The sequence below is a fragment of the Onychomys torridus genome, chromosome 5, assembly GCF_903995425.1.
Source record: "Onychomys torridus chromosome 5, mOncTor1.1, whole genome shotgun sequence".
Taxonomy (NCBI): Eukaryota; Metazoa; Chordata; class Mammalia; order Rodentia; family Cricetidae; genus Onychomys; species Onychomys torridus.
In genome coordinates, this window is record NC_050447.1 from 5,492,214 (window position 1) to 5,516,310 (window position 24,097).

General features: G+C 40.0%; 1 protein-coding gene across 1 annotated transcript in view; it reads left to right on the forward strand.

Annotated features, from left to right (window-relative positions):
• Ttc29 (tetratricopeptide repeat domain 29) overlaps positions 1-21,724 on the forward strand; it is a 202,233-nt gene extending 180,509 nt beyond the window's left edge. The window contains exons 12-13 of the mRNA XM_036188837.1: positions 21,112-21,178; positions 21,693-21,724. Coding sequence (XP_036044730.1) covers positions 21,112-21,178; positions 21,693-21,711 — 86 coding nt within the window. The 3' untranslated portion in view covers positions 21,712-21,724. The remainder of the gene's footprint in view (positions 1-21,111; positions 21,179-21,692) is intronic.
• The last annotated feature ends 2,373 nt before the right edge of the window (positions 21,725-24,097 follow it).

A 24,097-nucleotide genomic window follows, 5' to 3' on the forward strand; every position in this document is an offset into this window, starting at 1 on the left:
TCCCAACTCAGCATCTCACAGTGACATCGGTTCTCATCTCCACATTGATCACACACACAGTGTACAAGATGCTCTGGAAGCTACGTGAATACATTTGCTCTAGAAAGATTTTCTAGCAAGGATGAAGGAAAAGAGTTGTTTTCCATGCATGTGACACGAGAATAATCTTCACATCCCTCTCTTCTTTAATTGACCTACTCTAATTTGTATAACTAAGGGTTATTTCCTAGACCATAAAAAAGTGATTAAAAAAAAAAAAAACAAAACTCTGTAGCCGCCTACCATCTAAAGTGTGTTTGCAGTTGGCTGTTGTAGAAGACAGCTTTGATTTTAAATGGGCTTTTCCATAGACAATGTTTCTCTCTTTTTTTTTATGTGTATGGGTGATTTGCATGCATATATATCTGTCCATCATTCGCATGCACTGCCATCAGAGGCCAGAAATGGGTGTCTTGAATTACAGGTGGCTGTGAGCTGCTGTATCGGTGCTGGAACTAGAGTCTGGGTCCTCTGGAAGACAACCAGTGCTCTTAACTGCTGAGCTGTCTCTCCAGCCTGAGGTTACATTTCTTAATCCTAATCCCTTTACTCTCCATGCTGCCTCCACAAGCAGTGAATCCTTATTGGCCTAACCACACCCACTTTGCTCAAAATGATGGTAGACTCCAGATACACAGCGTTATTCTGGGTTTGGCCCATAGTATCCTTTGAACTTCATGGGTGATAGGGTTTCTCACACATCAAAATACTAGACTAGACATCAAAACCTGACTAAATTCTTTGCTAAGGAAAATCCTAGGTTCTGACTGTTTAAACACAAGAGTTGAAATTCAGTCAACTACAATAAGCTGAATCTGGAGATGGCTGTTCATTTTCAGATCAAAGGCCTTTAGATGACAGCTCCCAGAAGAAAACTCACTTCTGGGATACTGGACATGTGGTTCTGGGTCATTCTTTGAACTATGTTTCAACCTGTGATGCAAGACCTAAATTAAATTTTCAGTCATTCCTGAAAGATGCTGAGAAATTGGAGAAATGGCATGTTGTCCCATCAGTGTTCACCTAGCTACTCTTTCTTCCAGGATGGGGAAGAAGGGAATGTACCCCCAGTACACATTCACTACAGGAAAAATTACCACAGAACTTAACTGATCAACCAATATTTCACTGTATCTGCATACTGAAAACAGGATCACGGTTGTTTTAATTTTCAAAATCTAGCACTCACCCTCAAAGTACATAATTGCTTCACTAAAACAAATACCTAGCAGCGTAATGTTGAGCCCATTGGAAAATTGATCTGAAGTCTGTTTAGAGGCTGTGGCATCTTCCACATCTCTAGTTCCTGATATGAGTCTCCTTTTTTGAGACTATTTAGTCCTGCATTCTGTCATAGCCCTGCCCGGTTCTGAGAGGCAGGTACTGGCTGACGCTGCTGGCTTGTGCAGCCATAGCCTTTGATATCTTTTATTTTCCTTTAGGTTTGTAAAAATGTTGTGACTACTGCTGTTCACCAATATTTTATTTATAAAATCTGTCCTCCCCTAGGGCTGGCACAGAGGATCTGCGAGCTGAAGGCTAGTCTGTAAATTCCACTACTCACTCTAGGAGACTGAACTTTCTCCAACATCAATCGCTGAGCTGGGAGTTTAGACAGTGAATTAGCTGTGCTTCCCAGCTGTGGTACAGAAAGCCAAGTCTCTCTTTGCAAATGGCTCCTCCTGTTGTGGTATTCTTTACATAACTGGAGGAATCCATTGTGAGATGAGTGTCCTGTCTGAGGAACTTTCAATAGCACCTAGAGCTAAAGATAAAGGACTATAGGATTCTGGTTTATGCCTATAACCAAATTTGAATTAACATGTGACTAATAAATTGTGTACACTGTAATTTAAAACACCATATAGTTTATGTACACACCACACTGTGGATACTTGTCTGTGCTGTGATATAAATTATGGAAGCCATCAGTACAACATGAGAAGCGCTGTAGGACAAGCAGAAATGCAATCTTTGTGTATCCGAAGACCTGACGTTTCCAAAGACACCCGATTGCTCCTATTAGCAATGACATAAGCAAGCTTCTTCCCGTGGAATGGAAAACATGGCTACCATCAGCAGACTGACCCCACTCTCGATGCATTCACCCCTGCATGTGAACTTGGAGGAGAGCAATGTACTGAAGGACCAGGAGTGGGGCTGAGCTAAATGCTTGTCCAGGCACAATGAATCTGAAGGGGGTATTGGATCCCATGCTTTGTTGCCTTTAAAGCTTGAAAAGGGAGGAAACCACCAAGAAAAAGCAGCCTGGCTGTGCAGGCGATTTGCTTTTGAACTCTCCAAGCCATCCACCTCTAATTCAACCTGACATTGCTAATTTTGGCATTAGAGTTTGAAATGAAAATCAATATCTGTTTGGAGCTTGAAAACGGCATGGCTGAACCCTGGGTGGTATCTGGTTTGCCTCTTATTTTCAGTGATCTGTAAAGGATGTGAAAGACATTCTCCCTTTTAGAGCATTTGAATCATTCGAATAAACCTCTGTCTTCACAAAGTTACTTATGCACTACCACCCCCTCACTCTACTAAGGCCAGTTAGGACATGTTTTCAAAAGCTGCTTGTATTTTTTTTAATTAAAATATAATTGTAACATCTCCTCCTTCCCTCCCTCCAGCTCCCCCATGCCCCATACCATGCACCCTTTCAGATTCACGGCTTGTCTTTCCTTAACTATTACATGTCTGTGTATAAATGCATAAATATATGAACACAACCTGCTCAGTCATCTTAGGGTTGCTTGTACGTATATGGTTTCATGGCTGACCACTTGGTATTGGATCATTCCTTATTTATCTGTAGTTCTTTGTGTAGGGGTGAGGCCCTGTGAGCCATACTTCTGAGACTTCATAGCTGAAGCGTCCCTGTTCTTTCGAGAAGACACAGTCTCACCTTGTTTAAATTTTTTAACTGTGCAAGCTTCTTCCCGTGGAATGGAAAACATGGCTACCATCAGCAGACTGACCCCACTCTCGATGCATTCACCCCTGGATGTGAACTTGGAGGAGAGCAATGTACTGAAGGACTAGAAATATTTTCCACATGATATTTAGCGACACTGCCAGACACTGTGACTAATGTCAGTGAAGATTGACGAGCTCAAGGTCTGACGGGTGAGTTGTCCTGGGAGATCAGGGTAGAAGCTAGCTGAAGTTCTAGGCAAACTGTCTTTCTATTGTAACCCAACCATCTTAGTTGGTTTTATGTTTCCATTCAATTTCTCTGGAAAGGGAAATGATGCCACTCAGCGGCACCACACAGATGGAGCCCTATCTAACATGAACTGGTGCTTCACTCTACTACAGTCAACTGATTTATGTTAAAGGGGGAAAGAAGAGGAAAGGGAAGAGGAAGAGGAAACGAGAAAGGAAGGGAAATAAGGAAAGAAGGAAACAATGAAGGAAGAAAGGAGGATGAGCTCACACTGCTATAGAAAATAATTTCAATGTTTAGAAGTGTCTTTCACTTTTGTTAGTTGTACACACTCCCCTCACTGATTGGTGCCATCCTGGCTCCAACATATTCAAGGAGTCAGTTGTCCTCAAAGAAAGAGACAAATTCTCCCCCTCTTTCCCAGAGTTTGTGTATAAATGGTCTGTGTGAATGTGTGTATGCAAATGTGTACATGTGTACATGTATATGTGGGTGTGCAAATATATGTGTGTGTGAATATGGGTGGGTGGGTGTGAATGTGGGTGGGTGTGTACAAATGTGTGTATGTGTGTGTGCACATGTGTGTATATGTGTGTACAGTTGCATATGAAAGCCAGAAGTCAACCTCCAGTGTCTAGAGAGTTGTCTGCCTTGTTTTTCGAGACAGGGTCTCTCATCTGAACCTGGGGCTCACCAATTAGCTCACCAACAAGCCCCAGATTGCTCACCAATAAACACTGGGATTACAGATGTGCACTTCCACATCTGGATTTTTACATGGATGCTGGGAATCAAACTCAAGCCTCTGTGCTTGTGCACCAAGCACTTTAGAGACTGAGCACTGCCCCCCAGCAGTCCACCCTGCTTCCAAATTCTGTAATTGCTCCCCACAAACACACTTTACTTTTCTGATGCCACAAAGAAATCCATGTGGCTGAATTGCAGCAGCTCATATCCCAAGGAGTGCTTTTGGTCAGCACCTGGAAGTCAGATTTTGACCAGTCAAGAGCAATGTGTTTACCTGTATCCATGTGCCAAAAGCTACCCTGGAACCTCACTGACTTCACAGTATGAGAAAGGAAGGCAGATGGACGAGCTGGCCTTCATTTCTTAGCAGTTTCTAAAACACATATGAAACACAATGTCGTTTCACTGAGAGAAGAAAAATATATTCCGTTCAGCTGGATGCTCAGATGCCCTGAGGAGAGTTTGGGAAAGACAGACAAAAGTGAAGACAGAGACATCTGTGGAGGGAGAATTCATCTAGAAAATGAAACAAATCTAAGTGCCAACTGCTGAGTCTAGTGACCTGAGTCCAGATCAGGAGCCAGCATTTAGCAGCTGTGTCAGAGGTGGTGTTTTAGCACTCTGAACACTGACAGACCTTCTGGAGCTCCTTATCTAGGGGTAGCGCTATGTGAAATTTTCCCTGTCTGAACTGGCATGTCAACTGGTGCTATTATGGTGGTCTTGTCCAGAGTTATGGGTGCATTTTCCTGATCATGTCCGGGGCTTCTGACTCTCGAATCTTCCCTTAGCCTTGGGTCGTATTGTAGAAGCATCGCTTAGGGCTGAGTACCCCACAGTCAGTCACTCTCTGCATCTTGATGAGTCACATAGATCTCTGCAATAGTCTTTATCTGGTGCAAAAACTAAACTCTAGAATTTTTAAAGTAAGCAGAGCCATATTTAAACAGCAGGTCTGATAATACTTTTAAATGTACTTACTGAAGTCCCATTACTCTGTTTTCAAGCAGGACAGGTGCAAGTGAACAGGCTCGTGCCCGCCATTATTTGCACAAGCTTTGCTGTGGAATATTAGTTGGACATGTGTTACACTTGTTTATGCTGGAGAATATTTGTTTAATGATGCAAAGATGAGTTGCCTTTTTTTATGTTGCATTTGTTTAATTCTGTGAAGCTGTGTTATTGTACCTGTATAAAACTCCTGACTGCTCTAATAAAGAACTGAACAACCAATAGCAAGGCAGGAGAAAGGATAGACAGGGCTGGAAGGCAGAGAGGATATATAGGAGGAGAAATCTGTGAAGAGAGGTGGTGGTACAAGAGAAGGAGGAGGAAAGGAAGATGTCAGGGGCCAGCCACCCGGTCACACAGCCACACAGCCACACAGCCACACAGCCAGCCACAGAATAAGAAGTAAAGAAATAAATATAAAATAGAGAGAAGTAAAAGATAGATGGTATAATTTAAGTTAAAAAAAAATAGCTGGCCAGGCATTCATAGGTAAGAATAAGACTCCATGTATTTATTTGGGAGCTGGGTAGTTGGCCCCCAAAAACCAAAGAATAAAAAATCACCAACTATAAAGCTCCTGTATGTCATATTTACAGAAGTATTTAAAACACATTTCATCAAAATATTCAAGTATTAATCAAAATACATTGCTAAATTCCCTAGCCTATCAAACCCATACTAAAGTAGAATGTTCAGACTTGGGTTCACTGCTGCCCACACCCTCACTGCCTGTGTGATGTCGACAGCAAACCCTAGTCTCCTTGTGTGCTCCTGACTATAACTTTGTCTGTATATCCTTTCTTCTCATCTCTTCTCCTAACTCTCTGCCTACAACAACCCTTCCAGGGAGCTTTCAGGAACTCATGGCCAGACCAAGGGACACCCTCCTGATATTCCCTTTCCTGTGTGAGCTGGAACCTGGCTGGCTCCCAGAGTTATTGTTTCTCTGTAGTTCTCACAGAAGCATTTTCTCTGTGTGGGACACAACCCTAACCTTATTGCCACTTCTGGCTGTCTAAGACATGATCTGTAACTCTCAAATAAATCTTGTATAATCCTGCTTTTTCTGATTGTACCTCTCTACCTCACTGTATCTCCTCCTCATCCCTTGAAGCTTTTAGCTCCTGGTTCACTGCTACTCCATCAGTCAATGTCAATGTCCCCATGGTTATTCTTCACATTTTCTTCCATCACTCCAACTGTGACTACTCCCCCAATGGGCTCTTCTGCCGTCATATTCACTTAACTTTCCCCATAGTTAATTCTAGGCCTTCCCAGTTCCTACAAATGCACAGTGCCCCAAATTCTATCTTGGACATTCTTCATCTCGGGTCCCTCTGCTCAGTGGCCAGGCTCCTGCCAAACTCTTCTCAGCTGATCCTGTCTCCGTTTCAGTTCTCTGATATCAACATTTCTACTTGTCCAAATTCCCAGGAAATTAATCATTCTTGTGAATGAGAAATAGAATTCCTAGAAAAATCACAAGAATTCTACAAATCATGTTATTCTTGAAATATTTCTAACAGTTTTCATATTCTTCACATATTGTTTATAAAATGTCTACATTTTAAAAGTGGGTATCTGAAGAAATATTATATTTGGTAAAATTTACAAAGGCTATGGCCTATAGCAAATACACAAACCCCACAGAGCATCGGCAGCACCAGCAGGCGGTATTCACATTACATCAGTTACCACACAGACACCATACTTCTTTCTTTAGGTAAAATTCCTCTGATCTTCAAGGCATGGTGATGGACACCTAGTGCAAACATATGCCCACCTACATGCCTACACACTGATAATTACAACAGATTTATTCTTGAATGTAAAATCATGGGAACAACTAGAAGTGAACTCTACACTGTAGTTTAGGATGAGAATATGCCAGTGTGGGTCCATGAGTTGGAACAATGAGCTACTCTGGGTAGAGGCAATGGGAGAGGCAGTATATGCTAGGACATTTGGACAAGGGATTCTTTCTGCTCAGTTTTGTTGTGAGCCTAAAATAGCTCCAAAGAAAATTGGTGTATTTAAGAAGAGAGAGCATAGTGCCCAATATATAGTACTTCTGTACAGAAATATGAATATAGTATACTGACATTTGTGCAAATATAGAACATAAATATGTACTGTATTTGTGTGTGAATATGGTTTCTTTATCCTTTTACAAATGCATAGAATGTTTCAGAGAAGAATGCCCAACAAACAGCAGCAGTGGTTGCCTCCAGGGGAGAAGAAATAAGAAGCTGAGGATGGAGGAGTTGAGATTTTTCAATAACCATCCTTTAAAAAAATTGTACCATATGTATAACTCCTCTACACAAGCAATAATTAACCCTACAGTAAGGAATATGATGCATGAGGGATAATTACAGATTTCTAGGGACCCATTGTTTACTCTTTTATAAAAGGTCTAGTAAAATTTTTCTATAATTTCAATACATAAGGACTATTCTATTTGTTTTCTTTCCATAGTTCAAAGCCCTTTACTGTTTATATGACATATAGTTTGGCAAAAGTGGTCCCACACAGTCCACAGGGGTATGGATAAAGCAATAGGCACTTAACATTATTCCAAATAAATTTGTGAGCTGTATTAGTGAAAAATACCACCCAAGCCTGAGCAAGATAGCAAATGCCAAAGAAAAAGGGATAATTTTATAATGGCATTTAAATATAAAAATGTAAACAGAAACATACTAAATATAATAAATATTTTTTTAAAAACAGGACAACCTGAGTAAGAAATACTACTGAACAGAGACTGTGTTAGGAAAAATTTTTAAAAGATAATTTAGATGTGAAAAATAAAAGAGATTCCATTCAAGATAACATTCAATTTACTTTCTTCTCTAGTATGTGTGATGAAATGCCCTGAATTTGGGGACAGAGTAACCAAAATTTAAACCACATGTAGCATATGAGTGTGTAATCAGGGATTAAAATTTATTTTATTGATTTGTGTGTATGTGTGTCTCTGAACGTGGTTTTGTGCACCACATGCATGCATGGGCCAGTGGAGGGCAAAAGAGGCCAGTGAATTCCCTGGAACTGGAGTGAGCTACTGTGTGGGTGCTGGGAACTGAACCCAGGTCCTCTGTGAGAGCAGCCAGTACTCTTTGCTGCCGATCTCTCTCCTGTCCCTGGTGTTTAGGTTTTTATTCCTACTTTTTTTAGATTAGACAATCATAAATGATATAGGTTATCATCTTACTGAAAGATGGGAGAAGGATAAAATTGAATTCTTGAAGATAGAATGTCAAATTTTTCTCCAACTTAATTGATTAACATGAGATTATCCCTAAAGCTGTCTTTTCCCCAGCTGACATCATTGAATGCAACACATTATATAATTGGTAGTTGCAACCCATATGTAAAACCTTAATTTCTATAATATCTTTCTACATAAAGTACTTAAGTTTTAAGATATGATGCTTTTCTTTATGAACCATGATGTATCAAAAACTAAAAAGGTCAACCAAAGAAGGCCAGCCATACTTGTAGGAAGGTTACGATCTCCCTGCTCCACGATCTCCCTGCTCCTGGTGTGCATTCCTCCCCCTCCACACCACACTGCAGTCCTGTAGTTAGGGTAGAGAAGCTACCTCGCTACCTCCTGAGAATGGAGATATTTGTGTAGCTGAAACTTTCTTTCATTAAAACAGGAGGCAAAAAGAAACAGGCATTAAACATTAAAACATTTCTTTTCTGAAGCGCTTCAGAAATGGAGACTGGATATTTTCTTATTCTACCTATAAGATGAGCCAATAAGGTATTCACCAAAAACAAACAAGCTCTTCAAACCTACTTCTGCCAAGTGTGGTAGCTGTGCTGTAATTCCAACAATCAGAAGGCCACATCAGAAGGGTCACAAAGTGGAAATCAGCCTGAGTACATAGTGAATGTCTGTAACAAAACAGGAAGAAACACACTTCTTACACACTTATTATTAGATTGTATATAGAACCTGCCTCAAGCAAAATTTTAAAAGCTTTGTTTTTAATCATACAACTTTATATTCTCATCTAAAATGTTAAGAATAGACATATTTATTCTGTCTTTCAACAGACATTTAGTGACCATTTTATATGTGCTTGTGGTGATACTGTGTTCTCCAAAATATTGTGCACCCTAATAGACTTATCTGTGGTCAGAGAACAGAACAGCCACTAGATAGACATAGAGGCCAGAAAATGGTGGCATATACATCTTTAATCCTATCACTTGGGAGGCAGAGATCCATCCGGATCTCTGTGAGTTTAAAGCCACACTAGAAACATCCAGGCATGGTGACTCATGTCTTTAATCCCAGGAAGTGATTGCAGAAAGCAGAAAGGTATATAAGGCTTGAGGACCAGGAACTAGAGCTGGTTAAGCTTTTAGGCTTTTGAGCAGCACAGTTCAGCTGAGAGGCCTCCAGTCTGAGGAAACAGGATCAGATGAGGAATGGCAAGGTGAGGTGGCTGTGGCTTGTTCTGTTTCTCTGATCTTCCAGCATTCACCCCAATACTGGGCCCTGGGTTTGTTTTTATTAATAAGAACTTTTTAAGATTCTTGCTTCAGGACTCCAATTTGCAGTAAGGCTCATTAAGGAAGGGAATGGCTCAGCTGCCTTTAGCCTACCAGCTATGGGTGGGTTAAGACTTCTGTTGGTCTTTTCTGTGTCGAACACACAGATTGTAAGCCCATCGCCACTTAGAGATCTTTGGCAAGAGTTAACTCTGCAGCTCTCACAAGATTGAGCCTGTATGATAATGAGTATTCAGAGACTGGTAATGCCTGGGGGGGGGGGGGGCGCTCACCAACCTAAGACAGAACACCTGTGTGGCCCAGACAGGTGTCTCCATGATGGGTAAGGTGACCTGCTGACGTCCCACACAACCTAAGTCAGTTCATTTTTTAGTAAAAGGGGGGGACCTGTAGGGCCCTGGCCCCAGTTTTGGGTAACTGTTGCCTTGCTTGCTGACCTTGACCTTGATATCCTCCCTATGCTAATTCCCTGCAAGATTCCACCCTCCTGAATGCTTAAGGGAAGCTCCTTGTCTGTGTATCCTGCATATTGGGTGTTAACAGCTTAGATGCAAGATTGTAAAACATCAGAAGTGGGGTTGGGGATTCAGCTCAATGGTAGAGCACTTGCCTAGCAAGCACAAGACCCAATGATCCTCAGCTAAAAAAAAAAAAAAAAACCACAACAGAATCGAACTTCTGCCCTCCGTGGTTCTCCCATTGTGCTGTAAGCCTATATTTAAGACCTCCTCCCTCCTTCAATAAATGATATTTGGCATTCAAAAAAAAAAAAAAAAAAAAGAGGAAGAAGAAGAAGAGGGGGTCAAGATCATGATGGGGAAACCCACAGAGACAGCTGACCAGTGCTAGTTGGAGCTCACTGACTCCGGACTGACAGCTTGGGAACCTGCATGGGACCAAACTAGGCCCGCTGAATGTGGGTGACAGTTGTGTGGCTTGATCTGTTTGTGGGGTCCCTGGCAGCAGGGCCAAGACTTATCCCAGATGTATGAACTGGCTTTTGGAGCCCATTCCCTGTGATGGGATACCTTGCTCAGCCTTGATACAATGGGGAGGGGCTGGGCTCTCCTTCAACTTGGTATGCCAGACTTTGTTGACTACCATGGGAGGCCTTACCCACTATGAGGAGTGGATGGGGGTAGAATGGAAGGTGAGGAGGCAGGAGAAGGGGAGGGAGGGAGAACTGGGGTTGGAAAGTAAAATGAAAACAAAATTTAATAAATACATTTTTTTAAAGATATAATGTATACATGCATGAAAGTTTCAAGAATAAAGAAATGCAGGTATATGCCAGTGGGGGAGGAAGATTCTTGCTTCATGTGCTGTTAAATATTTTAATACATTTTAAAGCAAATGATAAACTACAAACCATATTCATTTTTTTAAATTAAGTATATACTGTGGATTTGAGGCCAGCCTGTTATACATAGCAAGTTCCAGACCAGCCAGGGGTACACAGACAGATTCTGTCTTAAAAAAAAAAAAAAAAAAAAAATTGAAGACATTATGCAAGGTTCTGTAGGTAAAGAGATCAATATATGTTTCAAAACAGAAATCTCTACAATTGAACTTTTTTTAATGACCTCTAGTGGGGCTGCAGAGCCGGTTTGGTGATTAAGAGCCTGTACTGCTCTGCAAGTAGCTGAGTTCAGGTTATAGTACCCATGTTGAGTGGCTTACAATCACTTGTAACTCCACCTCTCTGGGGACCCAATACTGATGGCCCCTGCAGGCATCTGTACTCATGTGCACATGCCCATGCACAGATATGCACACATATTCAGAATTAAAGATTATATAAAATATTTTCTAAAATGACAACTACTTATCTATCCATCAATAAAGTCATAAACACAGGTATGTTGAATGTTGGGTGTTCTAATCAATAATTTTCTGATTTTCAAACTTTTTACCCACCGATCATGCTATCAAAGAATTTGAATCCCAGTGAAAAATGCAGCAGGCTGTTCCTGAGATGAGATTGTAGTGCATTTGTATGTACTCTGCAAAAGTAAATAATTGTCTTAGAAAGCTGGGCCTCCTATTGGATTAAATTATTTTAATAAGTTAAAATACATAACATATAAATGTTATTTCTTTTCTGAAGATTATGCCCTAGTCTTAAGAGCTATGCTAAGATGGTAGCTGACTCTCAGTTTCTACTCACACCAGCTATGCCCCTATATCCATCTAATTAGAGCTGTGCTATCAACTGTCCCCTGGCACCTGCACCACAAATATGTTTTTGTCCCCATGGGTGCCCAGTGACCAGCTGTTGAATGAATGAGGAATGAATGGAGATTACCATTGTGACCATCTAGTGACCATTTATGGGACAATCTAGTCAACATAACCACATCACAGCTGGAAAGTGTGAGACTCTGTCTTTCAGAGTACTGCAGTGTGAAAGCCCTTGTCTTATTCATTATGGTACAAGTGAGATTTTAAAAAAAAATCTCAGGCAAAAGATGGTTAGCTTTTGCTGCTCTGGCTCCAAGTCTAAAATGGCAGCAATGGAATTTTGGAAGTTTTTGTACGTGATATGTATTTCTCCTAACTTCACCTTCTCTGAAAAAGAATGTAGGATTGCTCTGCCTTGTGGTGTCCTGGCTTTGAGGGTGTTGTTTCATCTATATTTAAGGACTAGCCCTACAGTTGTGTGTAATTGCTGCTTTGTGTAGCATAAGAAAACTCAGTGATATGATGCCCATGAATTAAGAAGAATGTTGGAATGAAAAACAAGAATGCATGTTCACATTGATGTCTTGTGTAGGTGGGCCTTCTAGGGATTTTTCTTTAATGCAACAAAAGTGCACCATTTCTGCCTTCAGAAATCATTTCCTTCGGCTTTATACTGAGCATGTCAAAAAGTCTTATTACATAAGGGCTTAGTGTGTACCTTAGTCTTTATATCTGAGAGTCTTACTAAATCCTTTTCTGGTCATTCTGATATTGAACAGGTCTAGATTGATTTCTTCAACACTTGTTTATGGTATTTATTTTGACATAGCTAGGATTCAAAGCCAAATTAACAAGTGTAATCCATTTTCTGGGTGTTAGAGAAAAGCCCCCCAGTACCTCTAGACACATTCATCTAGGACTTAAAACTAAAAATTTAGGTGAAGATGTAATAAGTGGATGGATCGATTTATTCAATCACAGAGCATAAAGACATTAGCTCTGGGACAGCACTTCAGCTGGCAAGTCACACTTGTGTGACACCAAGTGATTTGCATTTTTAGAGAAATTCCATGTCTGCAATGGAGCCCCAGTGAAAACATAAATAAACTGCCATGTTCATAAACAAACCGCCATAGTCCCCCCTTTTCTGACTTCATGGCACTGAAGCCATCAGGACCTGAGTTAAAATATGATGAAATAAAGGCAACAAGTCATGTGGTGTGACCCCAGGATTAGGTGTCCCCTAAGCTCAGTCGTCATGGACAGTATTGTAGATTGATGGTTTTGGAAGAGGTGCCTTGACTATCGGCTTCTGTTGCTATTGCCATAAGCGCTTTATCAGCCCCTAAAACACAGGAATTAAACGATTAACAGACAAACAAGAACTGAATACACTTGTTGGCAGCTCTTCTTGCCACAAAGTCAAATAAATCAACCTGGAAAACCCAACTCACCTGAGAGGCTCTGTCACTGCTTACTTTCCTTGGGGAAATGCATTGGTATAAAGTGAGTAATAGCTGTGTGCATAGGTTGACTCTCCAACAAGCCTTTTATCACCTATTCATGAATTCAAGTCTCTCTATGTGAGGCTTGAAGCAAGTTAGTCTCATCACTGGCCGTCCTTGCTCCTTGTCTGCAAACAAGCAAACCCTATAGGGACTGAGAGGTTTAAATAAAATGCTAACCACATTCCTAGAACAAGATACATCCTTGGCCTGGGGAAAAGAAATTTCATTTTCACTTGTATTCTCAAAGCATCCAGGGACTCCTACATCTACTTTTTCCTAACCATGTCATTCTACCCCAGCATTAAGAGATTGGACATAAATTAGAGCAAAGATATGTAAAATAATGATTCTCAAACATAGATGAGCCAATGACCCTCTTAGGAGTCTGTACTGATTTGCTACATCTAAAAAAAAAAATGCTGTGGAATAATCCTCTTGTACATTATAAAGATTTGACACTCAAATTGGTTTAATAAAATGCTGATTGGCCAGTAGCCAGGCAAGAATTATAGGCAAGGTAACCAAACTAAAGATGATGGGAAGGAGAAAGGTAGAGTCAGAGGTTGCCAGCCAGATGCAAAAGGGGGCAGGAGATGAACATGACATGCTAATAAAGGTGCCATCATGTGGCAGAGCATTAACAAGGAATATGGGTTAATTTAAGATGTAAGAGCTAGTTAGGCCAGGCAGTGGTGGTGCATGCCTGTAATCCCAGCACTTGGGAGGCAGAGGCAGGTGGATCTCTGTGAGTTCGAGGCCAGCCTGGTCCACAGAGTGAGATCCAGGAAAGGAGCAGAGATACATAGAGAAACCCTGTCTCAAAAAACAAAACAACAAAACAAAACAAAAGAGCTAGTAAGTAACAAGCCTGAGCTATTGGCCAGACATTTGTAATTCATATTCAGCCTCTGAGTGGTTATTTGGAGACTGGTGGGTGTGAGAGAAACATTTGTTTACAAAAATAATTTTTTTTTTTTTTTTTTTTTTTTTGGTGATGGGTTCTCATGTCTCTCAGACTAGCCTTAAACTCTTGGTCAATAAAGATGATATTCAACTTCTATTCATTTTGATACCATCTCCTTAGTGCTCTTCATGCTGTTATTACGGGGTAAAAATGAGGCTCAGGGTCTCATGCATGCTTGCCAAGCATTCTGTCAACTGAGCTACATCCCTAGGTCTGAAACTGCAGCTAAAAAGTGCCAGATAAAATGAAGTCACCTGTTTGGAGGCTGAACTTTAGATGACAGATAATCTGCATTGCCTGGAAAATGGGTTTTCTTTACAATTTAATTTATTGTGGGCATTACTTTAAATATACTCATTCATTCTTATTTTTAAAAAGTAAAAAGGAATGTATAAGGTTTTGATTCTTGGTTTTGGTAGAAAAATTGTTTCCAAGAACCACCTTGCTGCTGCTAAGATTCATATTTCCTTGGCTTGTTACATTTGTGCTGGAGATTGTATATTCATAGTAGCTTTTCTTTGAAAACCTTGCTGCTATTGGGATAATCAGTTTCTACCAAAAAAAAAATTCACTTTTTTTACATCTCTCTGTTATTCATTTAAGATAACATCCAGTTGATGGATGTGTTTATGCATAAATTGTGCTAATGGTTTCAGATGCACACATATTTCCAAACGTATCAGGTTGTGTAAATCTAATGTATTTTTAATCATTCAGAACTCAAATTAGTAGATGTAGAAAAAGAATTTCCTAACTAATTTTTTATTCTAAAGTAGCCTACTTAAGAAAGAGCACAACTATAGGGTTTATGTGTTTTCCAACCTCTCTTATCTCACAAAGAAACCAGAAAAAAAAAATGTGAATGTAGCTAGTAATATTCAATTTCATACTAAATGTATCAGACTTCACATAGCTTGTCCAGGGAAAATTAATCTTTGGGAATAAAATTCATTCACTCATTCTTGAACTTTTAGGAAATACAGGAAACACATGAATTTTCAAATCCCGTGTTTCAGTTAGAGACAAACTTTCTCATTTTCAGATCTGAGGAATGTTGATTTGCAAATCTTGTGGTCTTTTTTTTTTTTTTTTTAACAAAAATAGCTGAAACGTGTAAGCTAAAGTGTAAAAACAAAAGTAACAACAACAAACATTTGATATTTTCCATCAGTCCAGTTTGGGCCTCAAATGTGTGTTTCTTTCCTGCCTCCTCTGCATTACTGCTCCTCTGCTTTCTCACGTGTGAGGAATCTCACACTGTGGTCTGTGTGTGTGTGTGTGTGTGTGTGTGTGTGTGTGTGTGTGTGTGCACGCGCACGCATATGAATGCCAGAGATCAGTGCTGGTTGTCTTCCCCCATCCTCCTCCTCTGTCTCTCACTCATCTAGAGCTGACACACTGAGTGAGGCTGGCTAGCCAGGAGTGCCACCGGCCCATGCCTCCCCATCACTGGGATTAGAGGGACACAATGCTAAACACAGCTTTTTATATAGGGGCTGGACATCCAAATTCAAGCCCTCGGGCACCAACTGAGTCCCTTCCCCCGGCCCCTGTTGTTACTATTTAATGCATTTTAACTCTTTTTATACTTTCTCCTCAGTTCTCTGCCCAGATCGAGATTCCCACCTGACATCACTCCTGCTTGAGGACCTTATTGTCTCTGGTCCAGCAGCTCTCTCTGCCGGGGATGAATCGCTTCAGCTGTTGTCTGTCTCAAAGTCTTTTTTTTCACTAGGGATAGAATTCTCAGACAAAGATTTTCTTTTTCTTTCTTTTCTTTTCTTTTCTTTTTTTTTTTTTTTAATTTTTGGTGACTTGTTTTGTGGTTTTTTTTTTTTGGGGGGGGGGAGGGTTGTTGTTGTTGTTTTTTGAGACAGAGTTTCTCTGTATAACAGCCCTGGCTGTCCCGGAACTTGCTTTGTAGATCATGCTGGCCTCAAACTCACAGAGATCTGCCAACCTCTGCTTTCCGAGTGCTGGACTTAAAGGTGTTCATTTGACCTTGTTAGGTCTATGTATTTATCAAGTTCATCTATTTTGAAAATTTTTCAATCATTATTTCTTAAAATATTTTTCAATTATCCATCCATCTCCTTCCAGAATTCCAACAGTGTGGGTGCATTACTTACTGCCTTATGTTGCTTCCACTGCCAGTGGTTAGCCATCGCTTAAAAACATTAAAAGAAAAAACTTGAGACAAAGAATTCTCTGGTTTTACTTTGCAGTCTTCTGAGTGATGGGGGAAGTCTGGGGCTGTGCACTCCATCCTGCTTGGGGAATATGCATCATCCTTTTGCCCACATGCTACACACCCATTTCAGTCACTCTAATAGGTGGGCCAGCACTCTGTGTGTTGGGGAGCTATTAGAGGTCACAGAATGAATCCCCCTGGACAGACAGATGACCCCCTGGACAACTCTATTAGGCTGCTTGAACTTGTTCTACAGCTTACAAAATAAGTTATTATTTTAACTTTTAGCACTTTCTACCATTCTGTCTTCACATTCACTAATGTTTTCTTTTTTGTACATTCTGTATTTTTAAGCAATCTAAATGTTTAAAATACAATTGCAGTAACTATTTTAATCCTAAAGACTGTGTCATTTTGAGTAATTGATTTTTCTCTTCATTATACTTTTTATCTTATGTCTAAATTTTCCTGGAAACCAGACATTACAAACTTGAACCCTTCTTGGTGCTGGGTAGTTTTCTGTTCCCATAAATAGTTTTGAGCTTTGATCTGATATGCAGTAAAGTTACCTGGAAGCAGTTTGGTCTTAAATGTCTTTTTTAAATCTGTTATATAGGGTCAGAGGGAGGTCTAGTGTTGCGGTAACTATTATCCACAATGAGGCAAGACCCAACATCCTGTGAAAGTTGAAGTTTTCTGATATGTCTGTCAATAGCAGATAGTAGTCCCAGCTTTCTGTGGGTACCAGGTACTATATTCTGTGTCCACATGATGTTTCTTCCTCTGGCTTGGGATTAAAGACCCCAATCTGTACTTGTGTAAACACTTGAGGGTTAATTTACCTCAACAGATCTCCAGCCTTCTCATCTCTGGTGCCCTTATCTCAGTCTGTTTAAGCTACCATGGTACGGACTACCTGAATCTCATTGGCATATAATATAATATAATATGATATAATATAATATAATATGATATAATATAATATAATATGATATAATATAATATAATATAATATAATATAATTTATATAATATAACATAGTAAAATAGTATAATATAACATAATATAATAAATTTCTTTTTACAGTTTAGAAGTTAGGAAATCTGAGGTCCAAGTGCTAGTGTGGTCAGTTTCTGATGAGCATCATTTACTTGTTTGCAAAAGGATTCACTGTAACTTCACATCTGTCTCCTGTCTTTAGTTACAAGTGTGCTGTCCCTGACCAGCCATGTCATACACCATCAGTTAAGGGAGACCATGCTGAAGAGCACCTTCAAGTGTGCCAAGCCAACACCATTTTTCTAGGCCAGAATTAAAGGCATTTAAGTGTTGTTGTTCAGGGGATGGTTTCCAACCCATCTTTGTTCCTAGGGGACAGCTTTTATAACATGATCCTAGTGAAAACTGTATATGTGTCATTTTAAGTAATAAAACCGTGCTTCTCAATATCTATATATTTACTGGAAAAGATTTTTCTGGTTACCAAATGTGAGTGGCCAATTTTCATTTTCTACATATATTTCTCAACAAAGCAAGTCTGTTCTCCATGAAAATCATGTTGCAAAACCATGTTGGAGTCAGAGCATTATAGAGGTGCTGTTGTCCTTGATGTGCTAGGTTTTCTTCACTGTGTTGTGTGTGATTTAATTATATGCTTGGAAAGAAAAGGACCCCTTTTCTGAGAAATCCATTTTCAAGGCCTTACTATCAGTGAAAACAGGGTGCCATTTCTCCTGAGACTAAATATGTGGCTTCAAATAGAATGTGTTGAAAGACAAAAGAAAAAACTCTCATCTTCAACAATGACAGAATTCTAAGGCCCTCCAGAAAATAGAACCATTTTATACATGGTGTCTGTCCTTAATCAACTTTATAACGCATAATCGAAGTTTTTTGTTTTTTGTTTTTTGTTTTGTTTTTTGTTTTGTTTTGTTTTGTTTTGAGCTGAGGATCGAACCCAGGGCCTTGCGCTTGCTAGGCAAGCGCTCTACCACTGAGCGAAATCCCCAACAGTGAAGTTTTATTTTTTTAACAAAGCCTTTTGAAGCATTTTGATAAGGTCAACAGAAAGCATGGTCTTTTAACATTAGGTGATCAACTTTTTGACAATGGCAGGGCCAGCACAGCTAATGAAATAATAGCCTGCAGGGTCCGGCTAAATATGATAGACGAATGTAATCAACCTCTGCAATGACTATTCAAAGTAATCCCTTTAGCCTTGAACTGCAACATATATTTCAGCCAGGCAATACCCGCATGAAGAAATTCTCTGCAGAGCACACTGATACAATGCAGCCTTCACACCCTGCTCTCTGGATTTGTCACTTAGAGTGCATTTTAAATATAAGGTAATGACCACTGTCTATTCATGTGAGCACACAACAATACTTTTGATCTGTTGTGGAAAGGTTGAATCCATTACCAGGGGTCTAGTCTATAAACCCTGGCACAACCTTTACATATGAATTATGATTTACCCTTTTCTAAGATATGGCCACTAAAAATGTTTTGCATGACAAAATTTTAAAAATTCATTCACCTATCTAGTCACCAAACTGCCAGAGAGAGTCTGTTCCATTTCAGTCCAAACTTGTCTACATGTCAGATCTTCAAGATCCCATTTATACCCAACACTGCACTTTATGCTCTCAAACAAAGGGATGAGGCTGTAAGGTGACTGCCATTCAACACTGTCTGGCTTGTTCTGTCACAGAATAGATCAGAAGATGGTATAAATCGTATCTTCTCACTACTCACTTGAGAGAATCCACCATTTAAGGATGTCTTCACTGTGAGCAAAAGAGAAATGCTCATTTCTGCAGACATGGAAGAGGATATGAACACATGTCACACTTGAGCTTTCTACTGCTTTCCATGGGCTCTTGTCCACTATTGGCTCAGTCTTCCAGCTTTGAAGCCCTGCAGATTGAACATGTAAAGTCACACCCTTAGTCACTCCCATAGTCCAAAACCTAGACTAGGACCAAAAAAAAATGAGTGCTCCAGCAATGATGGAGTTGCCAGTCCTGTGGGCTCACCTTGCTCCAAGGATCAGAAGATTGGAACACTTGAAGGGGAAGGGGAAGTGTTCCCATACGTGAATTAGCGATTGCCAAGACTTCCCGCACAGACAGCATGGAGCATCTTCGTGTTCCACTAGTAGTTGTAGCCCAGTGGAGCAGAATATTAGCAACCTATGCAGCTATTCTCTGAGAATCTTTACCAGCAATATCCCAGAGTAACCATCATCTTCCTTCAGCATCTGGGAAGTGGGTACCAAACCTGACACCCAAAGTGGAAAAATTCACAGGCATGTTGAGAAGAAACCAGCCCACTTATAGCTAGAGAACACTGAGCATGAATGGTTGGTTATATAATCTAACAACGAGAGTGTAAAGAGGGGAAAGAGAAGAAAGGACAAATGAGCCAAAAGAATGTTAGTCTATGTAGATCTGTCTCCATCTCCAGAGCCAGTAGCAAGAAAAGGGACCAAAAGGGCTTCTGGACTCTCAAAACAAAATCACAAAGGGGATTTCAGGAAACAAGGTTATAGAGAGTATGGTACTAATAATATACAAAGTTTTGCATTTTCCATATTCAAATATAGACTACAGGAAATAAGGCCACCTGAAAATTGTCATTGGCAAGGATGGATTAAAGTCAAAAGCAAAAGAGAAAATATGAAAGTTAGGTAGTAGATTGGCATAGACAGACTGATACACAGACAAACTTGCCACATTTGACTTCATTATTTGGATAATTTATATTCTATCTATTTAACACTGTTTCTGAGTATCATCTTAATACGGCAACTTACCTGTGCCTGCCCAGTGTTATTTTATCACATCACAGAATTCTGCAGATGAAAACTTCAGGCAAGGCTTGGATAGATACAATTGGGTGACTTGAGTCGTATTCAGATGACAAACAGGGTAATTTAAAAGGTCAAAGACAGGCTTGCTCACACATTGGAGCCTTGGGGCCAGCAGGGAAGCTGAAGGCCTCTTCTGAGCCAGCCTTGGAAGTCATGCACATGGTCACTTCTGAGTTCTGAGCTAGCCTTGGATGTCATGCACGTGGTCACTTCCTGTGTGACTATTGATTTTTAAAGCCTGAATACTAGTTCAAGAGAAGAGAAAAGAGACTGTGCTTCTTGGTGGGGGGTTGAAAAGGTCACACTGTAGGAATGTGGAATGGGAGGTATGGTTGTGGCCAACTTGGACCATCCAACCTACCCTAATAATACATGCACCTTCACAATTTAAGTGCCAAAGACTGCAGTCCCTGAAAAGACATTTTCAGTGATGGACCAGTCTAACTCCATCTTAAGATTAGAAGCCATCTTCTTACAAGGTCAAAATAAGTTCCTTCCTATTTTCTGTAAAACTTGGGTTTGACCAGGTCTTGATCCATCTTCGGGAATCCGACATCTTCCATACCCTATAGCCTGACTTAAACCCTGATGAAACATTCTGCCAAATAATTTTGAAATGTTCTGCCAAGTTCCTACATAATCAAAAACCCTTAGAGACTCCCTAGCCTTGTGGTTTTGTGGCTATAAAAACCCATTTCTCCTCTGGGCAGGGCTAGTCTCTCAAACCCACTTTAGGAAGATAGCCCTGTCTGACAGAAAATAAAACTTGCTTAATTCAACAAAAATATTTGGGTAGGTAGTTTTTACTCTCATTCAATAGGATTAACACCATCTCACAATAAAGATAAGCTATTCAGGAAAAGCTTTGAATCTGTTTTCTTTTTCCTCTAGGAATGACTAGAAGAGCCACAGAAGATGACATATATCAACACCCAGATAATCAGGAAGAAACATCAAGGTACTAATCAAATAAAAACTTTCTACTAAGTGTCAATTTTGTGTGGGATACTAAACATAATCTTTTTTATATTTTTTGCTTTAGTTTATGAGTGTGTTTTGTCTACATGTATGTATTATACCACATGTATGTCTAATGCCCTAGGAGGCAGAAAAAGGTATCAGATCCCCTGGAACTGGAGTAGCATGCAGTTATGAGCCACCATGTCAGTGCTGGGAACCAACCCCAGGTCTTCCACAAGAGCATCCAATGTTCTCAGCTGCTGGGCCACTGCTCAGCCCCTAAACACCATCTTATTCCTCACAACCAATAATGCTTCACCTGGTGCTAAACTAACCCTGAAACACTGTCCCTAAATCACCACAGACTCACTTTGAAATATCTTATGCTTCAAGTACTTTTAATCTCCAAGGTGTGTTTTTAAACAGGGAAAGCAAAAATTTCTTTCAAAGCAAGTTGTTTTTAACTTTCAAGCACAATGTCAATGTTAATCTTATCATTTATTTTCTTGCAGATCTCCAGATAATCAATGAAAGGAAAATTAGGTGGCACCATATCAAGGCAAGAAGAAATTTAGCACATAGCCTTAGACTTCACTCCATAGGAGCATTAAGAAGTGATAGAGTTATTTAAAAAAAAAAAAATTAGAATTGTTTGTTGAGTTTTGTGCTGCAGTGACTATGACGAGCTTATGAAGATGAAGAACAGTTCACCTGGTTAGAAAGATCAACAGTTACTCATGAAATAAACTCTAAATGTCTCCTTTTACCCACTACTCCACACAAAGTTATGGCATCTAAGAATAAAATTTTAATTATTCCTGATTGTAAAATATTTCCAAGTTAAATAAACCACTCAGGCTACATAAACACATAATCATATTTGTTAAAATTCCAGGGAAATGCCCCAGCATGTACAAGGGTCCTGAGCAGTCCATGCTGTGCTGGAACTGCTGTTCAGTCTGCTTGATGTGTGGAAACTTAGATTTATGGCATGTTTAGCTGATAGGGCACAGCCTAGCGTACACATGTGCGTTTGAGACAGTCAGGGAAACCCTTTCGGCTCAGGGACCATTGCTAGTGCACTTGCAGCTGAAAGGATGTGGCTGGAATGGTTACCTCCAAAACAAATGGTCCCCCTCAAGTGAGTCCATAAAGGTAGTGAATCACCAAGAAAAAGACTTTATTCTCTGTCAACGCAGTCAGTGTATACTGGTTCCTTTCCTGGTTTGCAATTGCAGAGCAGAGGCTAATCCTGGAATGATGCAGTATTGAGAGGTGCTCGGGTATACCTACTATCAGCCCAAGAGTGAATCAATTCAGCAACAATATGATAAAGAGGATCCACTGCCCTCACCAAAAAGCCTAGATTAGGTGTATTAGGGGAAAGGTTCTTCTGGGTTGTGAGCCAACTTCCACAACATCCCATTCCTGGATTGTGTCTCTTGGTTCTCACTCTAAAATTAGAATTAAAATGTGATTCCTTCTTTAAGCCTGCCTTAGTGTCTGCCCTCAGATAGATGGGAATTGCAGGATGCTGAGATGGAACCTGAAGGAGGGGGGAATTGTTGAGAAGACAGTTAACAATCACCGAGAGCAGAGCTTCCTGAGAGGTCAGGTCTTCTTTTTCCAAAAATGTCCACTTGCTCATACTAAAAGGGGTTGCCGTCCAGGAACTGACAGACAGACAAGTGAACTAGGAAAAAAAAATATATATATATATTAATTTTTTTGTTTGTTTTGTTTTGTTTTGTTTTTCAAGACAGGGTTTCTCTGTGTAGCTTTGTGCCTTTCCTGGAACTCACTTGGTAGACCAGGCTGGCCTCAAACTCATAGAGATCTGCCTGGCTCTGCCTCCCAGGTGCTGGGATTAAAGGAGTGCACCACCACTGCCCAGCTAATATTAATTTTTTAACATATAATAAAGAAGACATTTTGAAATGATGGTAAGCTGAGTGTAATAGCTGTGTCTTTAATCCCAGCACTCAGGAAATAGAGGCGGGAGATTATCTGTGAGATCAAGACCAGCAAGATTGACATAGAGAGTTCCTGCTAGTGCTACATAGTAAGACTCTGTCTCAAAAGAAAAAAAGAAAGATGGCAGGCTTGATAATAGATGCTCTGAGACTCCTACATAAGAACTATAGGACAGAGAAGGGCATCCTTCCAGTCAGAGATTGAGAAACATCCTTCTAAGAAAAAAAAAGCCAAAGCCAGGCACAGGGTTAACAACTGCTACAAACATGACTCCATTAGAAAAGTTGATTAAGTGCAACACCTGTCGTGGTAACACACCTGTTATCCCAGCACTTGGGGAGCCAAGTCGAGAAGATGGCTTCAAGGTCAGTCTGTTCTCTATAGGAAGTTCCAGACCAGCCTGGACAATGTAGTAAAACCCCATTTCAAAAGACAGAACTAACATAGATGATTTTAATAAAATAAAATTAAAGGACAAACAACAGAGCAGTAGATGAGGTTATAACAGCAAAAAGATAATTTTTATAAAACACAAATAATAATTTGTGATTTTATAATTTATAATTTAATAAAGAAGAAATGACAAACAAAAAATACAACCTAATAGAAAGAGACAACTCATAAGAGATAATTCAAAGAAGACAGAAATGCTAAAACAGACAGGATGGGACTGGAGAGATGGCTCAGCAGTTAAAAGCACTGGCTGCTCTTCCAGAGGACCAGGGTTCAACCCCCAGCACCCACAAGGTAGCTCATAACTGCCTGTAATTCCAGTTTCAGGGGACCCAGTACCTTCACATACATCCAGGCAAAACACAAATGCACATGAAATGCAAATACATTATTAAAGGATAAAAAACTTTATATATATATATATATATATATATATATATATATATATATATACACATATATACAGAAAATGGAAGCCAAGCCACCCAGA